At 44.0% G+C, this 22,845-nt stretch overlaps 1 protein-coding gene across 3 annotated transcripts in view; it reads left to right on the top strand.

Moving 5' to 3' along the window:
* Window positions 1–22,845, top strand: part of dchs2 (dachsous cadherin-related 2) — a 58,294-nt gene that overhangs the window by 2,103 nt on the left and 33,346 nt on the right. For all 3 annotated transcript variants that reach the window (XM_031837619.1, XM_031837618.1, XM_031837620.1), the window contains exons 2-4: window positions 10,709–10,900; window positions 18,592–18,823; window positions 21,089–21,325. In XM_031837619.1, coding sequence (XP_031693479.1) covers window positions 10,709–10,900; window positions 18,592–18,823; window positions 21,089–21,325 — 661 coding nt within the window. The remainder of the gene's footprint in view (window positions 1–10,708; window positions 10,901–18,591; window positions 18,824–21,088; window positions 21,326–22,845) is intronic.

Here is a 22,845-nt window from a genome sequence, read left to right as displayed (position 1 = left end):
TGTTGCATAAATGAATGTGAAAAAAATATTCTGGGCAATTTCCATGTAAAAGGACCCATGAGCACCAACATCAAGTTCATAGGAGCACATCAAATTTGTTGTCAAATTAAATCAAAAGCTTTAAGGTATTTGAAATGCATCAAAACACAATGATGTTCCTTGCCAACCAACATCAACATTTTATATCTAATTTTGCAAAAATGATTTGCCTAGTGTATTGTCATTCTGTTACAAAACCCCACATACAGTTGAAGTTGGAAGTTTACATGCATTTAAACTCAGTTTTTCACAATTCCTGACATTTTAATCCTAGGTAAGATTCCCTGTCTTAGGTCAGTTAGGATCTCCACTTTATTTTAAGAATGTGAAATGTCAGAATAATAGAGTGATTTATTTCAGCTTTTATTTCTTTCATCGAATTCCCAGTGGGTCAGAGGTTTACATACACTCAATTAGAATTTGGTAGCGTTGCCTTTAAACTGTTTAACTTGGGTCAAACATATTTTTGGGTAGACTTCCACAAGCTTCCCACAATAATTTGGGGGAATTTTGGCCTATTCCTCCTGACAGAGCTGGTGTAACTGAGTCAGGTTTGTAGGCCTCCTTGCTCGCACACGCTTTTTCAGTTCTGCCCACATTTCCAATAGGATTGAGGTCAGGGCTTTGTGATGGCCACTCCAATACCTTGACTTTGTCCTTAAGCCATTTTGCCAAAACTTTGGAAGTATGCTTGGGGTCATTGTCCATTTAGAAGACCCATTTGCAACCAAGCTTTAACTTGCTGACTAATGTCTTGATGTTGCTTCAATATATCCACATAATTTTCCTGCTTCATGATGCCATCTATTTTGTGAAGTGCACAAGGCCCTCCTGCAGGAAAGCACCCCCACAACATGATGCTGCCACCCCTGTGCTTCACGGTTGGGATGGTGTTCTTCGGCTTGCAAACACATTATGGCCAAACAGTTCTATTTTTGTTTCATCAGACCAGAGGAAATTTCTCCAAAAAGTGCAATCTTTGTCACCATGTGCATTGCAAACTGTAGTCTGGCTTTTTATGACGGTTTTGGAGCAGTGGATTCTTCCTTGCTGAGCGGTCTTTCAGGTTATGTCGATATAGGACTCGTTTTACTGTGGAAATATATACTTTTGTACACGTTTCCTCCAGTATCTTCACAAGGTCCTTTGCTGCTGTTCTGGGATTGATTTGCACTTTTTGCTGCGTGGTCCCACGGCTGCGTGGTCCCATGGTGTTTATACTTGCGTACTATTGTTTGTACAGATGAACGTGGTACCTTCAGGTGTTTGGAATTTGCTCCCAAAGATAAACCAGGTCTACAATTTTTTTTCTGATGTCAAGCAAAGAGGCACTGAATTTGAAGGTAGGCCTTGAAATACATCCACAGGTACACTTCCAATTGACTCAAATGATGTCAATTAGCCAATCAGAAGCTTCTAAAGCCATGACATCATTTTCTGGAAATAGATGACCTAACTGTCTTGCCAAAAGTATAGTCCCCCCCCCCCCCCCCCCCCAAGGGACTTGCTTCCATTCAACCACAATAATTAGTGAGGTCGGGCACTGATGTTGGGTGATTAGGCCTGGCTCGTAGTCGGCATTCCAATTCATCCCAAAGGAAATTTGACAAACTGAATTGTAGGAAAGGTCCTATGAGGGTGCCACGTTGCAAATCACTGAGCTTTTCAGTAAGGCCATGTTTCTTTAGACCTGACTAAAATAAATCATGGATTTATTGTGATTTGGTATATTAAATCGATTTAGACTTTTTAAATGTAGACGTGCCATCAGCCGGTTGTATGCAGGTTGTATGCTTGGAGGCCTGTCGTTACGAAGTCTTTATGTTAATTAATGGTAAATTACCATGAGACCCGAACCGACTTTTGCATGACAATAACCGGCTGAGGAAATGTCATGACCGCCACAGCCCTGTAAATACAGTGCCTTGCGAAAGTATTCGGCCCCCTTGAACTTTGCGACCTTTTGCCACATTTCAGGCTTCAAACATAAAGATATAAACTATATTGTTTTGTGAAGAATCAACAACAAGTGGTACACAATCATGAAGTGGAATGACATTTATTGGATGTTTCAAACTTTTTTAACAAATCAAAAACGGAAAAATTGGGCGTGCAAAATTATTCAGCCCCTTTCAGTGCAGCAAACTCTCTCCAGAAGTTCAGTGAGGATCTCTGAATGATCCAATGTTGACCTAAATGAATAATGATGATAAATACAATCCACCTGTGTGTAATCAAGTCTCCGTATAAATGCACCTGCACTGTGATAGTCTCAGAGGTCCGTTAAAAGCGCAGAGAGCATCATGAAGAACAAGGAACACACCAGGCAGGTCCGAGATACTGTTGTGAAGAAGTTTAAAGCCGGATTTGGATACAAAAAGATTTCCCAAGCTTTAAACATCCCAAGGTGCACTGTGCAAGCGATAATATTGAAATGGAAGGAGTATCAGACCACTGCAAATCTACCAAGACCTGGCCGTCCCTCTAAACTTTCAGCTCATACAAGGAGAAGACTGATCAGAGATGCAGCCAAGAGGCCCATGATCACTCTGGATGAACTGCAGAGATCTACAGCTGAGGTGGGAGACTCTGTCCATAGGACAACAATCAGTCGTATATTGCACAAATCTGGCCTTTATGGAAGAGTGGCAAGAAGAAAGCCATTTCTTAAAGATATCCATAAAAAGTGTTGTTTAAAGTTTGCCACAAGCCACCTGTGAGACACACCAAACATGTGGAAGAAGGTGCTCTGGTCAGATGAAACCAAAATTGAACTTTTTGGCAACAATGCAAAACGTTATGTTTGGCGTAAAAGCAACACAGCTCATCACCCTGAACACACTATCCCCAGTGTCAAACATGGTGGTGGCAGCATCATGGTTTGGGCCTGCTTTTCTTCAGCAGGGACAGGGAAGATGGTTAAAATTGATGGGAAGATGGATGGAGCCAAATACAGGACCATTCTGGAAGAAAACCTGATGGAGTCTGCAAAAGACCTGAGACTGGGACGGAGATTTGTCTTCCAACAAGACAATGATCCAAAACATAAAGCAAAATCTACAATGGAATGGTTCAAAAATAAACATATCCAGGTGTTAGAATGGCCAAGTCAAAGTCCAGACTGGAATCCAATCGAGAATCTGTGGAAAGAACTGAAAACTGCTGTTCACAAATGCTCTCCATCCAACCTCACTGAGCTCGAGCTGTTTTGCAAGGAGGAATGGGAAAATATTTCAGTCTCTCGATGTGCAAAACTGATAGAGACATACCCCAAGCGACTTACAGCTGTAATCGCAGCAAAAGGTGGCGCTACAAAGTATTAACTTAAGGGGGCTGAATAATTTTGCACGCCCAATTTTTCTGTTTTTGATTTGTTAAAAAGGTTTGAAATATCCAATAAATGTCGTTCCACTTCATGATTGTGTCCCACTTGTTGTTGATTCTTCACAAAAAAATACAGTTTTATATCTTTATGTTTGAAGCCTGAAATGTGGCAAAAGGTCGCAAAGTTCAAGGGGGCCGAATACTTTCGCAAGGAACTGTAGATCAGATATCCTTATTTATGCATTTCTATATAGTACAGATCAGGCACCCATGATCAAATCAAACTTAATTTGTCACATGCGCCGAATACAAGTGTAGACCTTACCGTTAAATGCTTACTTACAAGCCCTTAACTAACAGTGCAGTTAGAGTTAAGAAAATATTTACCAAATAAAGTAAAAAATAATTCAAGTAACATAACGAGGCTATATACAGGGAGTCAGTGTGCGGATGTACAGGTTAGAGGTAATTTGTACATATAGGTAGGGGTGAAGTGACTATGCATAGATAAACGAGTAGCAGCAGTGTACAAAACAATTGGAGGGGGGGGGTCAAGGGAAGTTAAGGAGCCTTTTGGTCCTAGATTTGGTGTTCCGCTTTTTGAAGATCTGGGGACCTATGCCAAATCTTTTCAGTCTCCTGAGGGGGAAAAGATTTTGTCGTGCCCTCTTCAGTCTTGATGTGTTTGGACCATGATAGTTCGTTGGTGATGGGGACACCAATGAACTTAAAGCTCACAACCAGCTCCACTACAGCCCAGTTGACGTTAATGGGGGCCTGTTCGGCCCGCCTTTTCCTGTAGTCCACGATCAGCTCCTTTGTTTTGCTCACATTGAGGGAGAGGTTGTTGTCCTGGCACCACACTGCCAGTTCTGACTTCCTCCCTATGGGCTGTCTCATCGTTGTCTGTGATCAGGCCGACACTTTTGCGTCGTCAGCAAACTTAATGATGGTGTTGGAGTCGTGTTATGCCACACAGTCGTGGGTGAACAGGGAGTAGAGGAGGGGACTAAGTACACACCCCTGAGGGGCCTCAGTGTTGAGGCTCAGCGTGGCAGACGTGTTGTTGTCAACCCTTACCACCTGGGGGCAGCCCATCAGGAAGTCAAGGATCCAGTTGCAGAGGGAGGTGTTTAGTCCCAGGGTTCTTAGCTTAGTGGTGAGCTTTGTGGGCACTGGTGTAGTCAATGAACAGCATTCTCTCACAGGTGTTCCTTTTGTCCAGGTGGGAAAGGGCAGTGTGGAATGCGATTGAGTTTGCATCATCTATGGCTCTGTTGGGGCGGTATGCGAATTGAAGTGGGTCTAGGGTATCCGGGAGGATGCTGTTGTGAGCCATGATCAGCCTTTCAAAGCTCTTCATGGCTACCGACTTGTGTGCTACGGTGTGGTAATGATTTAGGCAGGTTACCTTCGCTTCCTTGGACACAGGGACTATGGTGGTCTGCTTGAAACATGTTGGTATTACAGACTCAGTCAGGGACAGGTTAAAAATGTCAGTGAAGACACTTGCCAGTTTGTCCACACATGCTTTGAGTACATGTCCTAGTAATCCATCTGGCCCAGCGGGTTTGCGAATGTTTACCTGTTTAAAGGTCTTGCTACCAAGAGCGTTATCACAGTCATCCAGAACAGCTGGTGCTCTCATCCATGCTTCAGTGTTGCTTACCTCGAAGTGAGCATTAAAGGTATTTAGCTCGTCTAGTTGGCTTGCGTCACTGAGCAGCTCGCGTCTGGGTTTCCCTTTGTAGTCCGTAATAGTTTTCAAGCCCCTCCTCATCCGACGAGCATCAGAGCCGGTGTAGTAGGATTCAATCTTAATCCTGTATTGATGCTTTGCTTGTTTGATTGTTCGTCTGAGTGCATAGCGGGGTTTCTCATAGGTGTCCGGATTAGTGTCCTGCTCCTTGAAAGCGGCAGCTATAGCCTTTAGCTCAGCGTGGCTATTGCCTGCAATTCATGGCATCTAGTTGGGTTATGTACGTATGCTTACTGTAGGGATGACGTTGTCGATGCACTTATTGATGAAGCCGATGACTGAGGTGGTATACTCCTCAATGCCATTGGATGAATCCCGGGAACATATTCCAGTCTGTGCTAGCAAAACAGTCCTGTAGCATACGCGCCATTTGACCACTTCCGTATTGAGCTAGTCACTGGTACTTCCTGTTTTAGTTTTAGTTTGAAATCAGGAGGATAGAATTATGGTCGGATTTGCCAAATAGAGGGTGGAGGAGAGCTTTGTATGCATCTCTGTGTGTGGAGTAAAGGTGGTCTAGAGTGTTTTTTTTCTCCCCTCCCCCTCTGGTTGCACGTGACATGCTGGTAAAAATTTTGTAAAACTGATTTGTTTGCCTGCGTTTAAAGTCCCCGGCCACTAGGAGCTCTGCTTCTGGGTGAGCATATTCTTGTTTGCTTATGGCCTTATAGAGTTGGTTGAGTGCGCTCTTAGTGCCAGCATCGGTCTGTGGTGGTAAATAAACGGGTACGAAAATTGACAGACACACATCCCCACCCCTCATCGTACCAGACGTAGCTTCTCTGTTCTGCCGTTGCATTGAAAATCCCTCCAGCTCTATTCTCCATGTCGTTGTTCAGCCTCGACTGGGTGAAACACAGGATATTACAGTTCTTAATGTCCCGTTGGTAGGATAATCGTAGGTCATCCATTTTATTTTCCAATGATTGCATGTTAGCAAGTAGAATTGGTGGCAATGGGAGTTTACTTGCTCGCCTACGGATTCTCAAAAGGCAGCCTGATCTCTTTTCCTCCCGTCTTTTCTTCACACAAATGTCGTGGATCTGGGCCTGTTCCCGGTAGAGCAGTATCTTTCTTGTCAGACTCGTTAAAGGAAAAAGCTTCTTCCAGTCCGTGGTGAGTAATCCCAGTTCTGATGTCCAGTAGTTATTTTCGGTCATAAGAGACTGTAGCAGCAACATTATGTACAATATAAGTTACAAACAATGCAAAAAAATGAACAAAATAGCATATTTGATTACGGGCATGTAACACGTCAGCCATCCTCTTGGGTACCATTTTAAATAACTGATGTCAGTTACCATCATTCTGTTATCAGATGTTAATGCACTCGACTTGTTCAATAATAAAAGCAAGTTGTCAAATCACAACGGGGACACAATTCTTTCTGCAGACATTTAAGAGTTTTTGGAAAACTCTGTTACGAAGCTCTATATCTGCGCTGTTCAAGTATGTGTTTTTGTCAAATTCAGTGAATATTTGTAAAAAAAATTGTCCTTGTGCATAGTTGGTTGGTTTAACTTTGCAACCAATGGCTTTTGTTTAGCATGCATTTTAAAGTGAAAAACCTGAGTCTCGGTGTCACTGTTACCATGGGATTACCCTATGCACAGCAGTATAACATTCGTTTTTTAAAATTCCCACAAGTATGTTTCTATGAAATTATTGTTTAAATAATATGGCCCTTTATTTTAAAAGGTGAGGCCAATCAGCCCAAATGACAAGATTGTGGACAAATTAATCATCAACTCTTGTGGGTACGAGCGCTCGCTCTCGCTCTCTCTCTCTCTCTCGCTCTTGGGACAGTGGCATGCTTTCTCTGTGTTCACAAAGCCACCAGTGTTGTCCAGGCTGGATCCAACACACTGACCCAGTCCAGCCCAGTGTTTATGTGATATGACAGATCTGATGCTTGGTACCACCTCCTTAGCTTGGCACAAGTCAAGGGCCATGACAATGAACCATTAATCACAAAGTCTGTCTGTGTAGTTGCCAATGGGCAGGTTTGAATGGTGGAAGAAACAAGGACAACAAAATTCAGTTTCAGCAATATTGGGATGCTATTAAAAGCACCGTCCTTAATTTTTTTCCAGCCACACAGCACTTGCTATGCTGAGGAATGGGGTTGAAGAAATAGACATTAACACTCAAATTGTGTTCATAGGTTGAACAGTAAGACAGCTGTTATAAAAGGGCCACTACTGGGCATGCTGATCCTGAGCCCATTTTCTGCCGTCCCTCATTAGAATTCTTCTGAGTAGGACAATCTGTTAACAAATTAACTTCCGAAACGTAATTGCGGAAGACTAATTGCTATCAGAGGGGAAGACCATGCACAATAAGTAGAAAAACACATTGGGAAAGAAATGGCAGTGGAAAAGGGGTATTATGAAAACGAGTAAGGAGTCCGTTTTTCCTGACTCAAGGTGCACTCTGCTCATATACATACATGCATACATATACACACACACAGAGTGCCGGAAAGTATTCAGACCCATTTTTTTGTTACAGCCTTATTCTAAAATGTATAAAATAAAATCCTCAGCAATCTACACACAATACCCCAATACACCATAATAACATATCACGTCTGTTGGAAACCTGGCACCATTCCTACGGTGAAGCGTGGTAGTAGAATCATGCTGTTGGGATCTTTTTCAGTGGCAGCGACTGAGGAAACTAGTCAGGATCTAGGCAAAGATGAACGGAGCAAAGTACAGAGAGATCATTGATGAAGGACCTCAGACTGGGGCGACGGTTCACCTTCCAACAGGACAACGACCTTAAGCACCCAGCCAAGACAACACCCAGCCAAGACAACACGAGTGGCTTTTGGATTGGTCTTTGAATGCCCTTGAGCGGCCCAGCCAGAGCCCGGAATTGAACCCAATCTAATGTCTCTGGAGAGACCTGAAAATAGCTGTGCAACCAACGCTCCCCATCCAACCTGACAGAGCTTGAGAGGATCTTCAGAGAAGAATGGGAGAAACTCTCCAAATACTGGTTTGCTAAGCTTGTAGTGTCATACCCAACAAGACTCAAGCCATCGTTGCCAAAGGTGCTTCAACAAAGTACTGAGTAAAGAGTCTGAATACTCATGTAAATGTAATATTTCAGGTTATGTTTTAATAAATTAGCAAACCTTTCTAAACCTGTTTTTGCTTTGTGATTATGGGGTTGTGTGTGTGAATTAAGGGGAGGGGAAACAATTTAATACATTTTTAGAATAAGCCTGTAACCTAACAAAATGTGTAACAAGTCAAGTGGTCTGAATATGCACTGTATATTTCCACTTCCACATTGTTTTTCATTTATGATAGCACTGTCTGATACACGACTATACTCACCAGTAAATGAACAACTTTATAGCTTATATGCATTACATCAACAAAAAAGTCCCTAGAACCAGTATTAGGAAACGCTTGTAGTATTTCCCCCTCATTCCCCTCGATTCTATGTATACAGTGTCCCAGCTGTCAACTGTAATACAGCTGGACACGGTCAAAGAAAAGAGCCATGCAATGTCACACGACATGAGGCAGAACCTCTGCTTGGGATTTTCAATGTGATTGCATTGTTGTGCGTATAGTGTTAGCTGGTATGTCAAACAATGGGGTAGTTCTCGTGCCAGTGTGCCCTCTGTGTACACACACAGCAAGGGGTCATTACATTTGCATGCATATGAGTAAGCAACAACTAAAAACTGTTGCAGACCTTGACCTGTATCTAACACATCTCACAGTCAATAAAGCCCGGCATGATATCACTTTTATGGTGGGAAGGGAAGGGCACCATCAAATGGGGACGGTGAGATGAATCTGTCATATACGTTCTGAAACGTACCTGCAATCTCCCATGTTTTGCGTTGGGTGTATGTGTAAGACAAATGGTCATAAACTCCCATCAAAGAATCCCCAGGTTCAAAGGCGGTCTTTATCTAGCTTCTTGGCTCCACTTGTTATTTTACGGCCTGTATGCGGATTCACACATCTTTGCTGGTAGATATTTGCTGCAGACATTGTGCAAGTCCTTTACAAGTGAGTGAGTGTCTCACATGGTCTTTGCTTTGATCCAGGTCTTCTGCTCATACTCTTTTCCCCTGGGATAAGGATGGCTATTTATAGTCTTGTCTCACTGTCTCCAACCAGCTCACTGTGCCTAGTACCACCAGTTATGGGAGAAGAAACTTACGTACCTACAACATTTTTTAAATGCCCTCATTCAGAAATATGGTATTTGTCAACCCACTGTGTGTGTTGGTTATAATAGATGGCGCCATATCCACAGAGATGATACAATAACCTCTAAGATGAATAGGTCAAGGTGCACCAAACACCCCTGCCTTACGCCTGGGTTATATCATTAACTATCTAATGTCCAGCTCATGAGATGTGCATACTTGTAAAGGAAAGGGTATCTGTAAAGTGGAGATTAATACGACAAGGTTTATGGGGAAAGAACATCAGATTTAGGCAGACCTGCCAAGTAGACACGTCATTGTTAAAGCCCCAGGTGATATTGTCAGACTTTGTCCGAGGTAGTAACACAGTCATCATTAAAAATTAAATGTGTAACATAAGTTGCTAAAACTCTTTTGTACTATTCCTGAATCATGCTTTTCCCCCCACATAAAGGACAGTAGAAAGTGTTGCGTGTCTTCCCCTTTCAGGTAGAAGTTAGTTTATGGGATGCTAACTTGATGTGATGCCGTCCTCTGACCTCCATAATGTGACCTGACAAAACATGTTGTGATTAGGGTTTTGGCACCATTCCACCCAACTCCCTGGCTTTAGCGCTAAACCCAAACTTCAAAGCGATTTGCAGGTAGAGCTCCTGGAAAAGGTGCCCTCATCCTCTACCTAAGCAACTTACTACATTTGCCAAAACCATAGAAAGCGTATTACGCACACCTCTTGTATGGCCACAGATTACTCTAATTCCTCCGTCAGAGCCAAGTCGAGGTTCTCCTGAAGAGCTATACCGGCGTAAATACGATTTCGGTTACAACCACATGTTCAATCCCTTCACGTTTCCGCTAACGTACACTCAGACTTGGCTTAGGTAATCCTTGGTGGTCATGATCCTTAGGGTCATTATCCAATTGTTTTGTCATGTGTTTGCTGTGCCCCTTGCCACGAACCCTCCCCCATAGCTAATGTCTTAATGAGATAAAGGAAGCAGCCCAGATGGGCAACCTGGTATCTCTCGTCAACCAACACATGGCGTCAAGATTGAGCCCCATCATAAAGGTCATAGGCCACATAGGAGCTTATGGGTCAGCAGCTAAAATACTGGGCCCTGAATTCTTCCCTGGTGGTCCTGTATGGGGAAAACAACATTTATGAGAGAAACTAAAGGGCCTTACCTGGCCAACAAACACATGTGAAGTAATTTTTTTTTAAATTTATTGTGGTGTGAGTCACGCCCCACTCCCTTTTAGTTTACGACCACAAGCTGAATTGCTAGAATTGGTTACATTACTATGGATATTTTAAAATATTCCAACTACAAAGATCTATATCAACCTGTGTTTAGAACTTTGACTTACAACCCATGTGATGGAGGATGTTTCCTTACCCTCTGCAGGTTGTGGCCACTGATGTGGATGGCAGGGATTTCGGTACGGTACGCTACTCCATCTCTGACGGCTTTGATAAACAGGACACGCACCCTCTCTTCCAAATCAACCCAGACTCTGGAGAGCTTTGCATCTCACAGGATATCGACAGGGATTCAGGCCTGGCGACCTATGATTTATTAGTGAAAGCTGAGGATCAGGTGAGTTGAGAATGATCAAGTAGTTATATTAGTAGTTATACACCGTGTACAAAACATTAAGAACACCTTCCCAATAGTGTGTTGCACCTCCCCAACCCTTTTGCCCTCAACAGACTCAATTAGTCCAGCATGGGCTCTAAAAGGTGTCGAAAGCATTCTACAGGGATGCTGACCCATGCTTCCCACTGTTGTCATGTTGGCTGGATGTCCTTTGGGTGGTGGACCATTCTAATATAAACAGTACCAGTCAAAAGTTTGGACACCTACTCATTCAAGGTTTTAAATTATTTTTTTAATATTTTACATTTGTCTATGAAATAGCACACATGGAGTCATGCAATAACAAAAAGTGTTAAACAAATCCAAATGTATTTTATATTTGAGATTCTTCGAAGTAGGCACACTTTGCCTTGATGACAGCTTTGCATTCTCTGAAGCAGCTTAATGAGGTAGTCACCAGGAATGCATTTCAATTAGCAGGTGTGCCTTGTTAATTTGTGGAATTTCTTTCCTTATTGCGTTTGAGCATATCAGTTGTGTTGTGACAAGGTATGGGTGGTATACAGAATATAGCCCTGTTTGGTAAAAGCCCAAGTCCGTATTATGGCAAGAACAGCTTAAATAAGCAAAGAGGAGGAAAATAACACTGGAACATGCATGAGAGCACCAGCTTGTACCGGAAGACTGTGATCACTCTCTCCGCGGCTGATGTAAGACCTTTAAACAGGTCAACATTCACAAGGCCACAGGGCCAGATGGATTATCAGGGCGTGTACTGCGAGAATGCGCTGACCAACTAGCAAGTGTCTTCACTGATGTTTTCAACCTGTCCGAGTCTAATACCAACATGTTTTAAGCAGACCACCATAGTGCCTGTGCCCAAGAACACGAAGGTAACCTGCCTAAATGACTACCAACCCGTAGCACTCATGTCTGTAGCCATGAAGTGCTTTGAAAGGCTGGTCATGGCTCACATCAACACCATTATCCCAGAAACCCTAGACCATCTCTAATTTGCATACCGCCCCAACAGATCCACAGATGATGCAATCTCTATTGCACTCCACACTTCCCTTTCTCACCTGAACAAAAGGAACACCTATGTGAGAATGCTATTCATTGACTACAGCTCAGCGTTCCACACCATAGTTCCCTCAACTCATCAATACGCTAAGGAGCCTGGGACTAAACACCTCCCTCTGAAACTGGATCAAGGACTTCCTGACAGGCCGCCCCCAAGTGGTAAGGGTATGTAACAACACATCCGCCACGCTGATCCTCAACACATGGGCCCTCAGCGGTGCATGTTCAGCCGCCTCCTGTACTCACTGTTCACTCATGACTGCACGGCCAGGCACGATTCCAACACCATTACATTTGACTATGATACAACAGTGGTTGGCCTGATCACCGACAACAATGAGACAGCCTATAGTGAGGAGGTCAGAGACCTGGCTGTGTGGTGCCAGGACAATAACCTCTCCCTCAACGTGATCAAGACAAAGGAGATGATTGTGGACTACAGGAAAAAGAGGACCGAGCATGCCCCATTCTCAACGACTGGGCTGCAGTGGAGCAGGTTGAGAGCTTCAAGTTCCTTGGTGTCCACATCACCAACAATCTAACATGGTCCAAACACACCAAGACCGTTGTGAAGTGGGCACGACAAAACCTATTCCTCCTCAGGAGACTGAAAAGATTTGTCATGGGTCCTCAGATCCTCAAAAGGTTCTACAGCTGCACCATCGAGAACTGGTTGCATCACTGCCTGGTATGGCAACTGCTCAGCCTCCGTCCGCAAGGCACTACAGAGGGTAGTGCGAACGGCCCAGTAAATCACTGCGGCCAAGCTTCCTGCCATCTAGGACCTCTACAGCAGGTGGTGTCAGGAGGCCCTAAAATTGTCAGACTCCAGCCACCCTAGTCATAGACCGTTCTCTCTGCTACCACACGGCAAGCGGTAACGTTGCGCCAGGTCTAGGTCCAAGAGGCTTCTAAACAGCTTCTACCCCCAAGCCATAAGACTTCTGAACAACTAGTCAAATGGCTACCCAGACTATTTGCATTGCCCCCCCCCCCCCCCCCCCCCCTCACACTGCCCCGCTCTGTTGTCATCTATGCATAGTCACTTTAATAACCCTACCTACATGTACATATTACCTCAACTAACTGGTGCCCCCGCACATTGACTCTGTACCGCCCCCCCCCCCCCCCCCCCCCCCGTGTATATTATTCTTTACTGCTGCTCTTTAATGACTTGTTATCTCTTATCTGTACTTTTTTGCAACTGCACTGTTTGGTTAGGGGCTCGTAAGTAAGCATTTCACTAAGGTCTACACCTGTTGTATTCGGCGCCTGTGACTAATACATTTTTTTTATTTGAATTGCGCAAAGAAACCGCTACAGAAGGACACCAATAAGAAGAGTTGCTTGCGCCAAGAAACATGAGCAATGGACATTAGACTGGTGGGGGAAAAAAATTGGTTCCAACCGCCATGTCTGTGTGACGCCGAGTAGGTGAACGGATGATCTCTGCATGTGTGGTTCTCGCCGTGAAGCATGGAGGTGGTGGTGTGGGGGTGCTTTCCTGGTGGCGCTGTCAGTGATTTTATTTAGAATTCAAGTCCCACTTAACTAGCATTCTACAGTGATATTCCATCCCATCTGGTTTGTGCTTAGTGGGACTATTATGTTTTTCAACAGGACAATGACCCAACACACCTCCAGACCAAGAAGGAGAGTGATGGAGTGCTGCATCAGATGACCTGGGGTCTAATTTATAAATATTGTGTAGGCACAAAAGAAAGGCGTACACCACTTTCTAAGCTATCTTTGAGATTTATAAAAAACAAAACTTGACAGGAGAATGTGCGGTCCTCCACGGACACTTTGACACATACGTATGCACATAAACTGGAGAAATGAGAAACTTAAACTTCGATGGCAGAAGGATGAAACTCGAGAAACACTTTGAAATGGATACCATTGTGTAAAATAAATCAAAATATTACCTCACAAACTCAGCAAAAAAAAAATCCTCATCTCAAAGGGATGGTCAAAAGTAAGTCAGGTGTGGCCACCAGCTGCATTAAGTACTGCAGTGCATGTCCTCTTCATTGACTGCACCAGATGTGCCAGTTCTTGCTGTGAAATGTTACCCCACTCTTCCACCAAGGCACCTGCAAGTTCACAGGCATTTCTGGGGGGAATGGCCCTAGCCCTCACCCTCCAATCCAACCTGTTCCAGACATGCTCAATGGGATTTAGCTCTGTCTTGCAGGAAATCACGCACAGAACGAGCAGTATGGCTGATGGCATTGTCATGCTGGAGGGTCATGTCAGGATGAGCCTGCAGGAAGGGTACCACATGAGGGAGGAGGTCGTCCCTGTAACACACAGCGTTGATTGCCTGTAATGACAACAAGCTCAGTCTGATGATGCTGTGACACACCACCCCAGACCATGCCGGACCCTCCTCCTCCAAATGGATCCCGCTCCAGAGTACAGGCCTCGGTGTAACTTTCATTCCTTCTACGATAAACGCAAATCCGACCATCACCCTCGTGAGACAAAACCGCAACTCGTCAGTGAAGAGCACTTTTTGTCAGTCCTGTCTGGTCCAGCAACGGTGGCTTTGTGCCCATAGGCGACGCTGTGGTTGTGATGTCTGGTGAGGACCTGCCTTACAACAGGCCTACAAGCCCTCAGTCCAGTCATTCTAAGACTATTGCAGACAGTCTGAGCACTTATGGAGGGATTGTGCGTTTCTGGTGTAACTCGGGTAGTTGTTGTTGCCATCCTGTACCTGTCCCGCAGGTGTGATGTTCGGATGTACCGATCCTGTGCAGGTGTTGTTACACGTGGTCTGCCATCACTACATCACGTCCGTCCTGTCTCCCTGTAGCGCTGTCTTAGGCGTCTCACAGTACGGACATAGCAATTTTGCCATTTATTGTCCTGGCCACATTTGCAGTCCTCATGCCTCCTTGCAGCATGCCTAAGGCACGATCATGCTGATGAGCAGAGACTCTGGGCATCTTTCTTTTGGTGTTTTTCAGAGTCAGTAGAAAGGCCTCTTTAGTGTCCTAAGTTTTCATAACTGTCAGTAAGCTGTTAGTGTCTTAACGACCGTTCCACAGGTGCATGTTCATTAATTGTTTATGGTTCATTGAACACGCATGGGAAATAGTGTTTAAACCCTTTACAATGAAGATCTGTAAAGTTATTTGGATTTTTAAGAATTAATTAAGACAGGGTCCTGAAAAGGGGACGTTTCTTTTTTTTGCAGAGTTTATTATATATGAAGAGTTCCCTGGAGTGCATACAAAAAATGATATGATTTAGGACAATAAATGCAAACTGGGATCTGTTTTTGCAAAATAACTCCTCATATGTTGTACAGTTTAATCGGGATTCATATTTAATAAGGTGAACAGTAGGACAAATTGTTTAAACTGATGCCGTTTTGATGCCTCAGGCGGGCAGATACACGAGTGCACAGTTTTAATGTTTTCACATGTTCGTTAAGCAGAACTGTCAATGTGATAATGGCCATGTCATTGTCAGTTACAATCAGGGTAATTACCACACCTGAATGTGTTACGTAATTTTGTAGCTTTGACAATCAAATGGGTGGGTATTTTAAAAGGCATGCAATTACGTGTAATGACTCACAATGGCTGCTTTGGCACTGTTGGAAGATTTGGCGAATGGAAGAATTCTGAGAACGAATTTCCAGAGACCAAGATTTACTGGCCGATGATGAGTGGATTATGAGCCATTTCAGATTACCAAGCGCTGTTCTCTTGAATCTCTGTGCAGTAGTGGGCCCGGCTTTACTGAGAAGCACCAGTAAGCAATTTGTTTCGTCCGTACGCCACCTTTTGACGTGAATCCTCCGCACAGTTTTATAAATGATGCCCCTGGTCTCCACAATCACCCGACCTCAACCCAATTGAGATGGTTTGGGATGTGTTGTTCACAGTGAAGGAAAAGCAGCCAGTAAGTGCTCAGCATATGTGGGAACTCATTTAAGACTGTTGGAAAAGCATTCCAGGAGAAGCTGGTTGAGAGAATGCCAAGAGTGTGCGAAGGGTGGCTATACTTTGAAGAATCTCAAATATAAAATATATTTTCATTTTTTAACATGATTCCATATGTTTCATTAGTTTTGATATCTTTACTATTATTCTACAATGTATAAAATATGAAAAATAAAGACACCCTTTTTTGATTGGGTGTCTGTAATATACACTGCTCAAAAAAATAAAGGGAACACTTAAACAACACAATGTAACTCCAAGTCAATTTCACTTCTGTGAAATCAAGGTGGAAATTATAGGCAATTAGCAAGACACCCCCAATAAAGGAGTGGTTCTGCAGGTGGTGACCACAGACCACTTCTCAGTTCCTATGCTTCCTGGCTGATGTTTTGGTCACTTTTGAATGCTGGCGGTGCTTTCACTCTAGTGGTAGCATAAGACGGAGTCTACAACCCACACAAGTGGCTCAGGTAGTTCAGCTCATCCAGGATGGCACATCAATGCGAGCTGTGGCAAGAAGATTTGCTGTGTCTGTCAGCGTAGTGTCCAGAGCATGGAGGCGCTACCAGGAGACGTGGAGGAGGGCAACAACCCATCAGCAGGACCGCTACCTCCGCCTTTGTGCAAGGAGGAGCAGGAGGAGCACTGCCAGAGCCCTGCAAAATGACCTCCAGCAGGCCACAAATGTGCAGGTGTCTGCTCAAACGGTCAAAAACAGACTCAATGAGGGTGGTATGAGGGCCCGATGTCCACAGGTGGGGGTTGTGCTTACAGCCCAACACTGTGCAGGACGTTTGGCATTTGCCAGAGAACACCAAGATTGGCGAATTCGCCACTGTGCTCTTCACAGATGAAAGCAGGTTCACGCTGAGCACATGTGACAGACGTGACAGTCTGGAGACGCTGTAGAGAACGTTCTGCTGCCTGCAACATCCTCCAGCATGACCGGTTTGGCGGTGGGTCAGTCATGGTGTGGGGTGGCATTTCTTTGGGGGGCCGCACAGCCCTCTGTGCTCGCCAGAGGTAGCCTGACTGCCATTAGGTACCGAGATGAGATCCTCAGACCACTTGTGAGACCATATGCTGGTGCGGTTAGCCCTGGGTTCCTCCTAATGCAAGACTATGCTAGACCTCATGTGGCTGGAGTGTGTCAGCAGTTCCTGCAAGAGGAAGGCATTGATGCTATGGATGGCCCGCCCGTTCCCCAGACCTGAATCCAATTGAGCACATCTGGGACATCATGTCTCGCTCCATCCACCAATGCCACATTGCACCACAGACTGTCCAGGAGTTGGCGGATGCTTTAGTCCAGGTCTGGGAGGAGATCCCACAGGAGACCATCCGCCACCTCATCAGGAGCATGCCCAGGGATTGTAGGGAGGGTATACAGGCACGTGGAGGCCACACACTACTGAGCCTCATTTTGACTTGTTTTAAGGACATTACATCAAAGTTGGATCAGCCTGTAGTGTGGTTTTCCACTTTAATTTTGAGTGTGACTCCAAATCCAGACCTCCATGGGTTGATACATTTGATTTACATTGATAATTTGTGTGTGATTTTGTTGTCAGCACATTCAACTATGTAAAGAAAAAAGTATTTAATAAGAATATTTCATTCATTCAGATCTAGGATGTGTTATTTAAGTGTTCCCTTTATTTTTTTGAACACTGTATAAAATTGTGGACTTTTTACCCCTTTTTCTCCCCAATTTCGTGATATCCAATTGGTAATTAGTCTTGTCTCATCGTTGCAACTCCCGTACGGACTCGGGAGGGAAGAAAGTTGAGAGCCATGCGTCCTCTGAAACCCGACCGTGCCAAGCCGCACTGCTTCTTGACACACTTCTCGCTTAACCAGGAAGCCAGCCGCACCAATGTGTCGGAGGAAACACCGTACAACTGGCGACCGAAGTCAGCGTGAATGCGCCCAGTCCCACCGCAAGGAGTCGCTAGAGCGTGATGTAGTGATGCCTCAAGCAATACGAAGCAGTGGCTTAGACCCCTGCGCCACTGGCGAGGCGGTGGAAACTTAAGCAGGAAACTTAAGCGTGAAAAAACCGAGCAGCGTTGCAGTTCTTGACACAAACCAATGAGTCTGGCAGCTACTACCATACCCCGTTCAAAGTAACATTTTGTCTTGCCCATTCACCTTTTGAATGCCACACATACACAATACAAGTCTCAATTATCTCAAGGTTTAAACATTCTTATTTAAACGGTCTCCTCCACTTAATTTACACTGATTTTGAAGTGGATTTAGCAAGTGATATCAATAAGGGATCATAGCTTTCACCTGGTCAGTCTGTCATGGAAAGAGCAGGTGTTCATAATGTTTTTGTTTACTCTGTATTACGTCATATTTACAGTTTCACATATCCCTTAGATTTACTTCCTGTCACTGAATCTACAGATAGTGTCTATTTTGAAAAAGGGCCAACTTGCATTAACTGTGGTATCTGTTTTCTCTGTAAGTCACTCTGGATAAGCGGTTATGCTAAATTACAGTACATGTAAATATATTTGAATATTGTTTGTCTGATATTGAAACATGGTACAAGATTGCTGGTGTTTGTCACTGTCCTGAACGGTCTTACTGTTTGTTAATATTCTATCCTATAATATTCTTCTCTCCCTCTTTGCCCAACAGGGAGGTTTGAGTGCCCAGACGTATGTCCACATCGAGGTGGATGACTTGAACGACAACCCGCCGGTGTTCAACCCAGAGAAGTACGTGACCAGCGTCAGCAGCCACGCACAGCCCGGCACAGAGGTCCTCAACGTCATCGCCACTGACAGGGACTCTGGGGACTACGGTCACGTTACCTACCAGATCCTGGCCGGGGACCTGTCCTCCCTTTTCTCAGTGGATAAAACTACAGGTAGGATGACAGCAGAGATCTCAGGGGTAAGAATGAAACAGGGTTGTGGTCAAATATTTTTTTCAATTCAGTGAATTAAGTCCTCGTAGAAAACCGTGGGTGATTTTCAATACAGGAAGTGTATTGAAATTCACTTCTTGAATTGACTGAATTGACCACAACTCTATGTCTTGGTTGTTGTGTCGTGGAGGAACACAGTGTTAAGGGGCTGCTTATTGTAGTACTATGTTGTGTTTACGAAGTCCCCTCCCGTCCTCCACTGTATACCCAAACCACTTAGTATTCTTACTGGACTAATTGTGCCACAGCCCAACCCCACATCACAAGCACAGCACAGGTAGTTGTAGTTTTACCAAGTGCTAATCAGGTTTTGCACTGAACTGTGTATATTACATCAGGTGTCTTTAAACCCATTTTGCCCAGGGGACACATTTGGTCTTCACCATGATCTGGAGGTGAATATTATTGCCTTGCTGTCATTATCTACAAAATACCATACTCCTCTGTACATAATCTTTTGAAAAAATATTTATGCTCCCTGACTTTCTAGCTTGTGGTGATTAGCTTTCTGGACACAATGTTAACTACGATTACTGAAAGATTAAATTATTACATGGTCCAATATCATTTCGATCTTGCTTGTCATTCAATTTTAGACTGTAGTAGTTTTTTTTACTAAGACCACCACTCGCCACATTAAAATGTCTCGCAGGCTGCATCTTGCTCATGGGCTGCCAGTTTCAGATTCCTGTACTACACCTGTAATGTCAGTCTTATGTCAATGAATTCAAATCATTAATTTGTACACTACTTGTAGGTATGACTTGTGTCAACCTTCAAGCTTTCTAAACTCCACCACAATTTTTTTTTCAATACAAAATTAAGAAATACATTTGTGGATGACTTTGACAATGTAGTATTTTTCTTGCTTCATTTACTGTATTCACCTCAATGCCTTCATGTAGCTGGTCAGTCACATTGACCATGCACTAGTAACATATAACCTGCAGCTAGAAGTCTCACTTGCACCCTGGCATCATTTGATGCCAGTAGCCACATTGCGATAAACATGTGCTTACTCGGCATAAGCCCCCAGTAGTGGACATGATTGCTATAGTCACCTCACAGCAGGGATGCTGCAGATTTAGGAAGGCCTGCCCTTGAAGTCTTCAGTAGATACCATTGTCCTAAATGATGACACGCTACCATGATTAAGACAATTTAATGCATACATAATGGTACAAGCCGGTGACCTTTTTGAAAGGCACCATACAGCCGTGGTATTGTAGAGGGAGTTATTGCAGTTTGACATGTTTGTGTCATGGTGTCAGAAAGCACATGATTTTTACAGAGCCGAGTGAACTCATACACATGACATCGTTGTAATAAAAGCATTATAATAATTCTAACCAATAGTTTCCAGAACAATGTCTATTTGCCTATTACAATGACGCAGGCTCATAAAAATTGTTTGAGGGTAAATTAATTAACTACTGCTAAGCTAATTGTTACCATTGCTATTGCTCCAGCCATCTGTGCAGGCCCTGTGGGAGCCCTTTTATTAACTGAGGCTTTCCAGTACAATACTCCCTGAAATCGGTGAGATTTGAGGGTGAATTCGGGTGACAAAATTAGCTGACCCCTGACCATATGTCCTGTGTCTGTTGTGCTCCACATAGTCTACCATTCAAGAGAAGCCCAATTGTGAAGGTGCAATATGCAGAAATCATTCTGCCATTTCCTGATTGTTAAAATTCTAATAGTTTGCCTAATTTCAGTTTGTGTGACAAAGCAAGCACTCGGTGTAAAGAATCATTGTACAATCCAGACCGCTGTGAAATATCTTTTCAATAACCAAAAATACATTTTCAGCTGTTTGAAGCTGGTGTATAAACTCAATTTAAGACCAGGACGCATAGAAATAGGACACACAGAACAGATCTACCACTTCATAGACTTGCTTTTAATGAGAGTGACAGATCTATAACTCACATTTCCATGTGAATTTAGTCGGGTCGCCCAAAAAGTTACATATTGCAGTTTTAAGAGGCCCAATCATGTGAATAATCCTTCCCTACTATGGCAACAAGTTTAATATAGATTCATACCCCTGATTTAATTAATAAAGAAAATAGACATGTTGATTTAAATTATATTTTTTTCTCAAAATTTACAAAATGACAAATATAACTGATATGATTTTCCCCTATTACTTCGAACAAAAAATCCAAAATGTTGACCGTCCTCATCCTTTTGCCTCTACAGGTGTGGTCTACCTGACCTCCACCCTGACCCACCTTGGCACTGCGAGCATCAAGCTGGCTATTACCGCCCAGGACAGTGAGGGTGTGACGTCGGCCCGACCCGCGGAGGTCACGGTGAACGTCCTGCGCAGTGCCCAGGCCCCAGCAGTTTTTCAGAGGTCACGCTATGCCTTCACCGTGCCTGAGAACGCCCTGCCTGGCACCCCGGTGGGAATCGTGGAGGCCCTCAACCCTGCCAGTGAGTAGTGGATGGATGGGTGTGAGAGATGTTGATTGGGCTCTTATTGTGTGGGTTAGATCAGCGTAAACCAGATTGTAATGGCTCGTTCTTGTCCACTGGAAGACTAGGTGCAGTTCAACCATGTTGCTTACAACGATCTAATCCATTCAGATGCAAAATTAGTCTAGTGGCCCAGTCACTAGTAGGTGGAAGTAATCCATGACTTGTTTGTTTTGTCCGTTAAAGTGACAGACTTCTGTCACTCCCCCTTTTTTAACTGTCCCTCTTCTTCCTTACCAGGCTTAGTGCAGTTGTCAGCTGAGGTGGATGTAGGGTGAAGATGCTCTTAGACCCTAATCTTGGTCAGTTTAGCATTTTCCCCAATAATGGTTAAGGTTAGGATTGGGGGAGGGGAAGCTGATCAAAGATCTGTACCTAGGGGGAAACTTCACCCCGGAGCGCTTAGGTGCGTGCTGAGCAAAAGATAGTGGAGCAGGCCGCCTGCCAGGGCTGGGGGGGGGGGGGGGGGGTGTGTGTGTGTGTGTGTGTGTGTGTGTGTGTGTGTGTGTAAGTCTCTCCCTCCTGGATGATCACACAAAGGGGATTTGGTAGGCTTTGGTGCTCTTCAGCACCTGGCAGGGCCTTAGGTGAATGGGCAATGTGGAATTTTTTGCCTCCTGTTAACTTCTCTCTACCTATGGCTCACAACACCTTGCTATTAAAATATAAACAAAGGGATATTTTGTTATTACCCTTTACTGTGTTCTGCCTTGTTTTGATTTGTCTGCTAAGCAGGTGTGTTAGTGGATTGACTACAATATACAACTGGCAATGAGGTATTTGCCAACAAAGGCAATGAGTATTAGGCTGATATGAAAACCTGGTGTTTTGTCCTGTTCATGCTGCATGACCAAACTGAAGTGGACAGAATGGCACATTATCCAAAGTGAATTCCAATATACTGTAGGCTACTGCAACTTGCAACTTCTTCCCACGGACATTGTATTGTTTAAGAAAAGTTGCAACATAAATTGTAAGATGCAATGTTCAGAATCGCCTCTGATGTGATGTGTCATCACATCTTTAAAAAAAAAATTCTCATGTGACGTGATTTTTCACCTCATATCATTTAGCTGTACATGGGTAGCTGACACGGGCCCATATTCAAGTGTCTCCCTGATCTTCAATAATCCAAGTGAACTAGCTTTTCAATAAGACCTGTACTTCTCCAGGAGGAATTCCTTTGGGGATTCCCTTACTGTGGAGAGTTTCCCCACTTTTCGATTTCCCTGGTTTATCCCGTCACTGGCCACTCAGAGCAGTGTCACTCCTAGCTCTGGTCCAAGGCGTTAGTGTGGCTTGCTAACACCTGAAGGCTCAGCGTTGGCATGCACCGCACTAATGCCCTGGACCAGAGCTATGCAACTCCTTTCAGTGTATCTAAACGACTAAGCCTTTCTTCAGCAGTAGACAGTCATTTAAGGTTGTCTCGTTGGTTAACAGATTAACCCCTTGGAGATAAAACTGAAACATCAAGA

Source organism: Oncorhynchus kisutch, linkage group LG12, assembly GCF_002021735.2.
Source record: "Oncorhynchus kisutch isolate 150728-3 linkage group LG12, Okis_V2, whole genome shotgun sequence".
Taxonomy (NCBI): domain Eukaryota; kingdom Metazoa; phylum Chordata; class Actinopteri; order Salmoniformes; family Salmonidae; genus Oncorhynchus; species Oncorhynchus kisutch.
The sequence above is the reverse complement of the archived record's forward strand: the minus strand, read 5'-3'. Positions and strand labels throughout refer to the sequence as shown.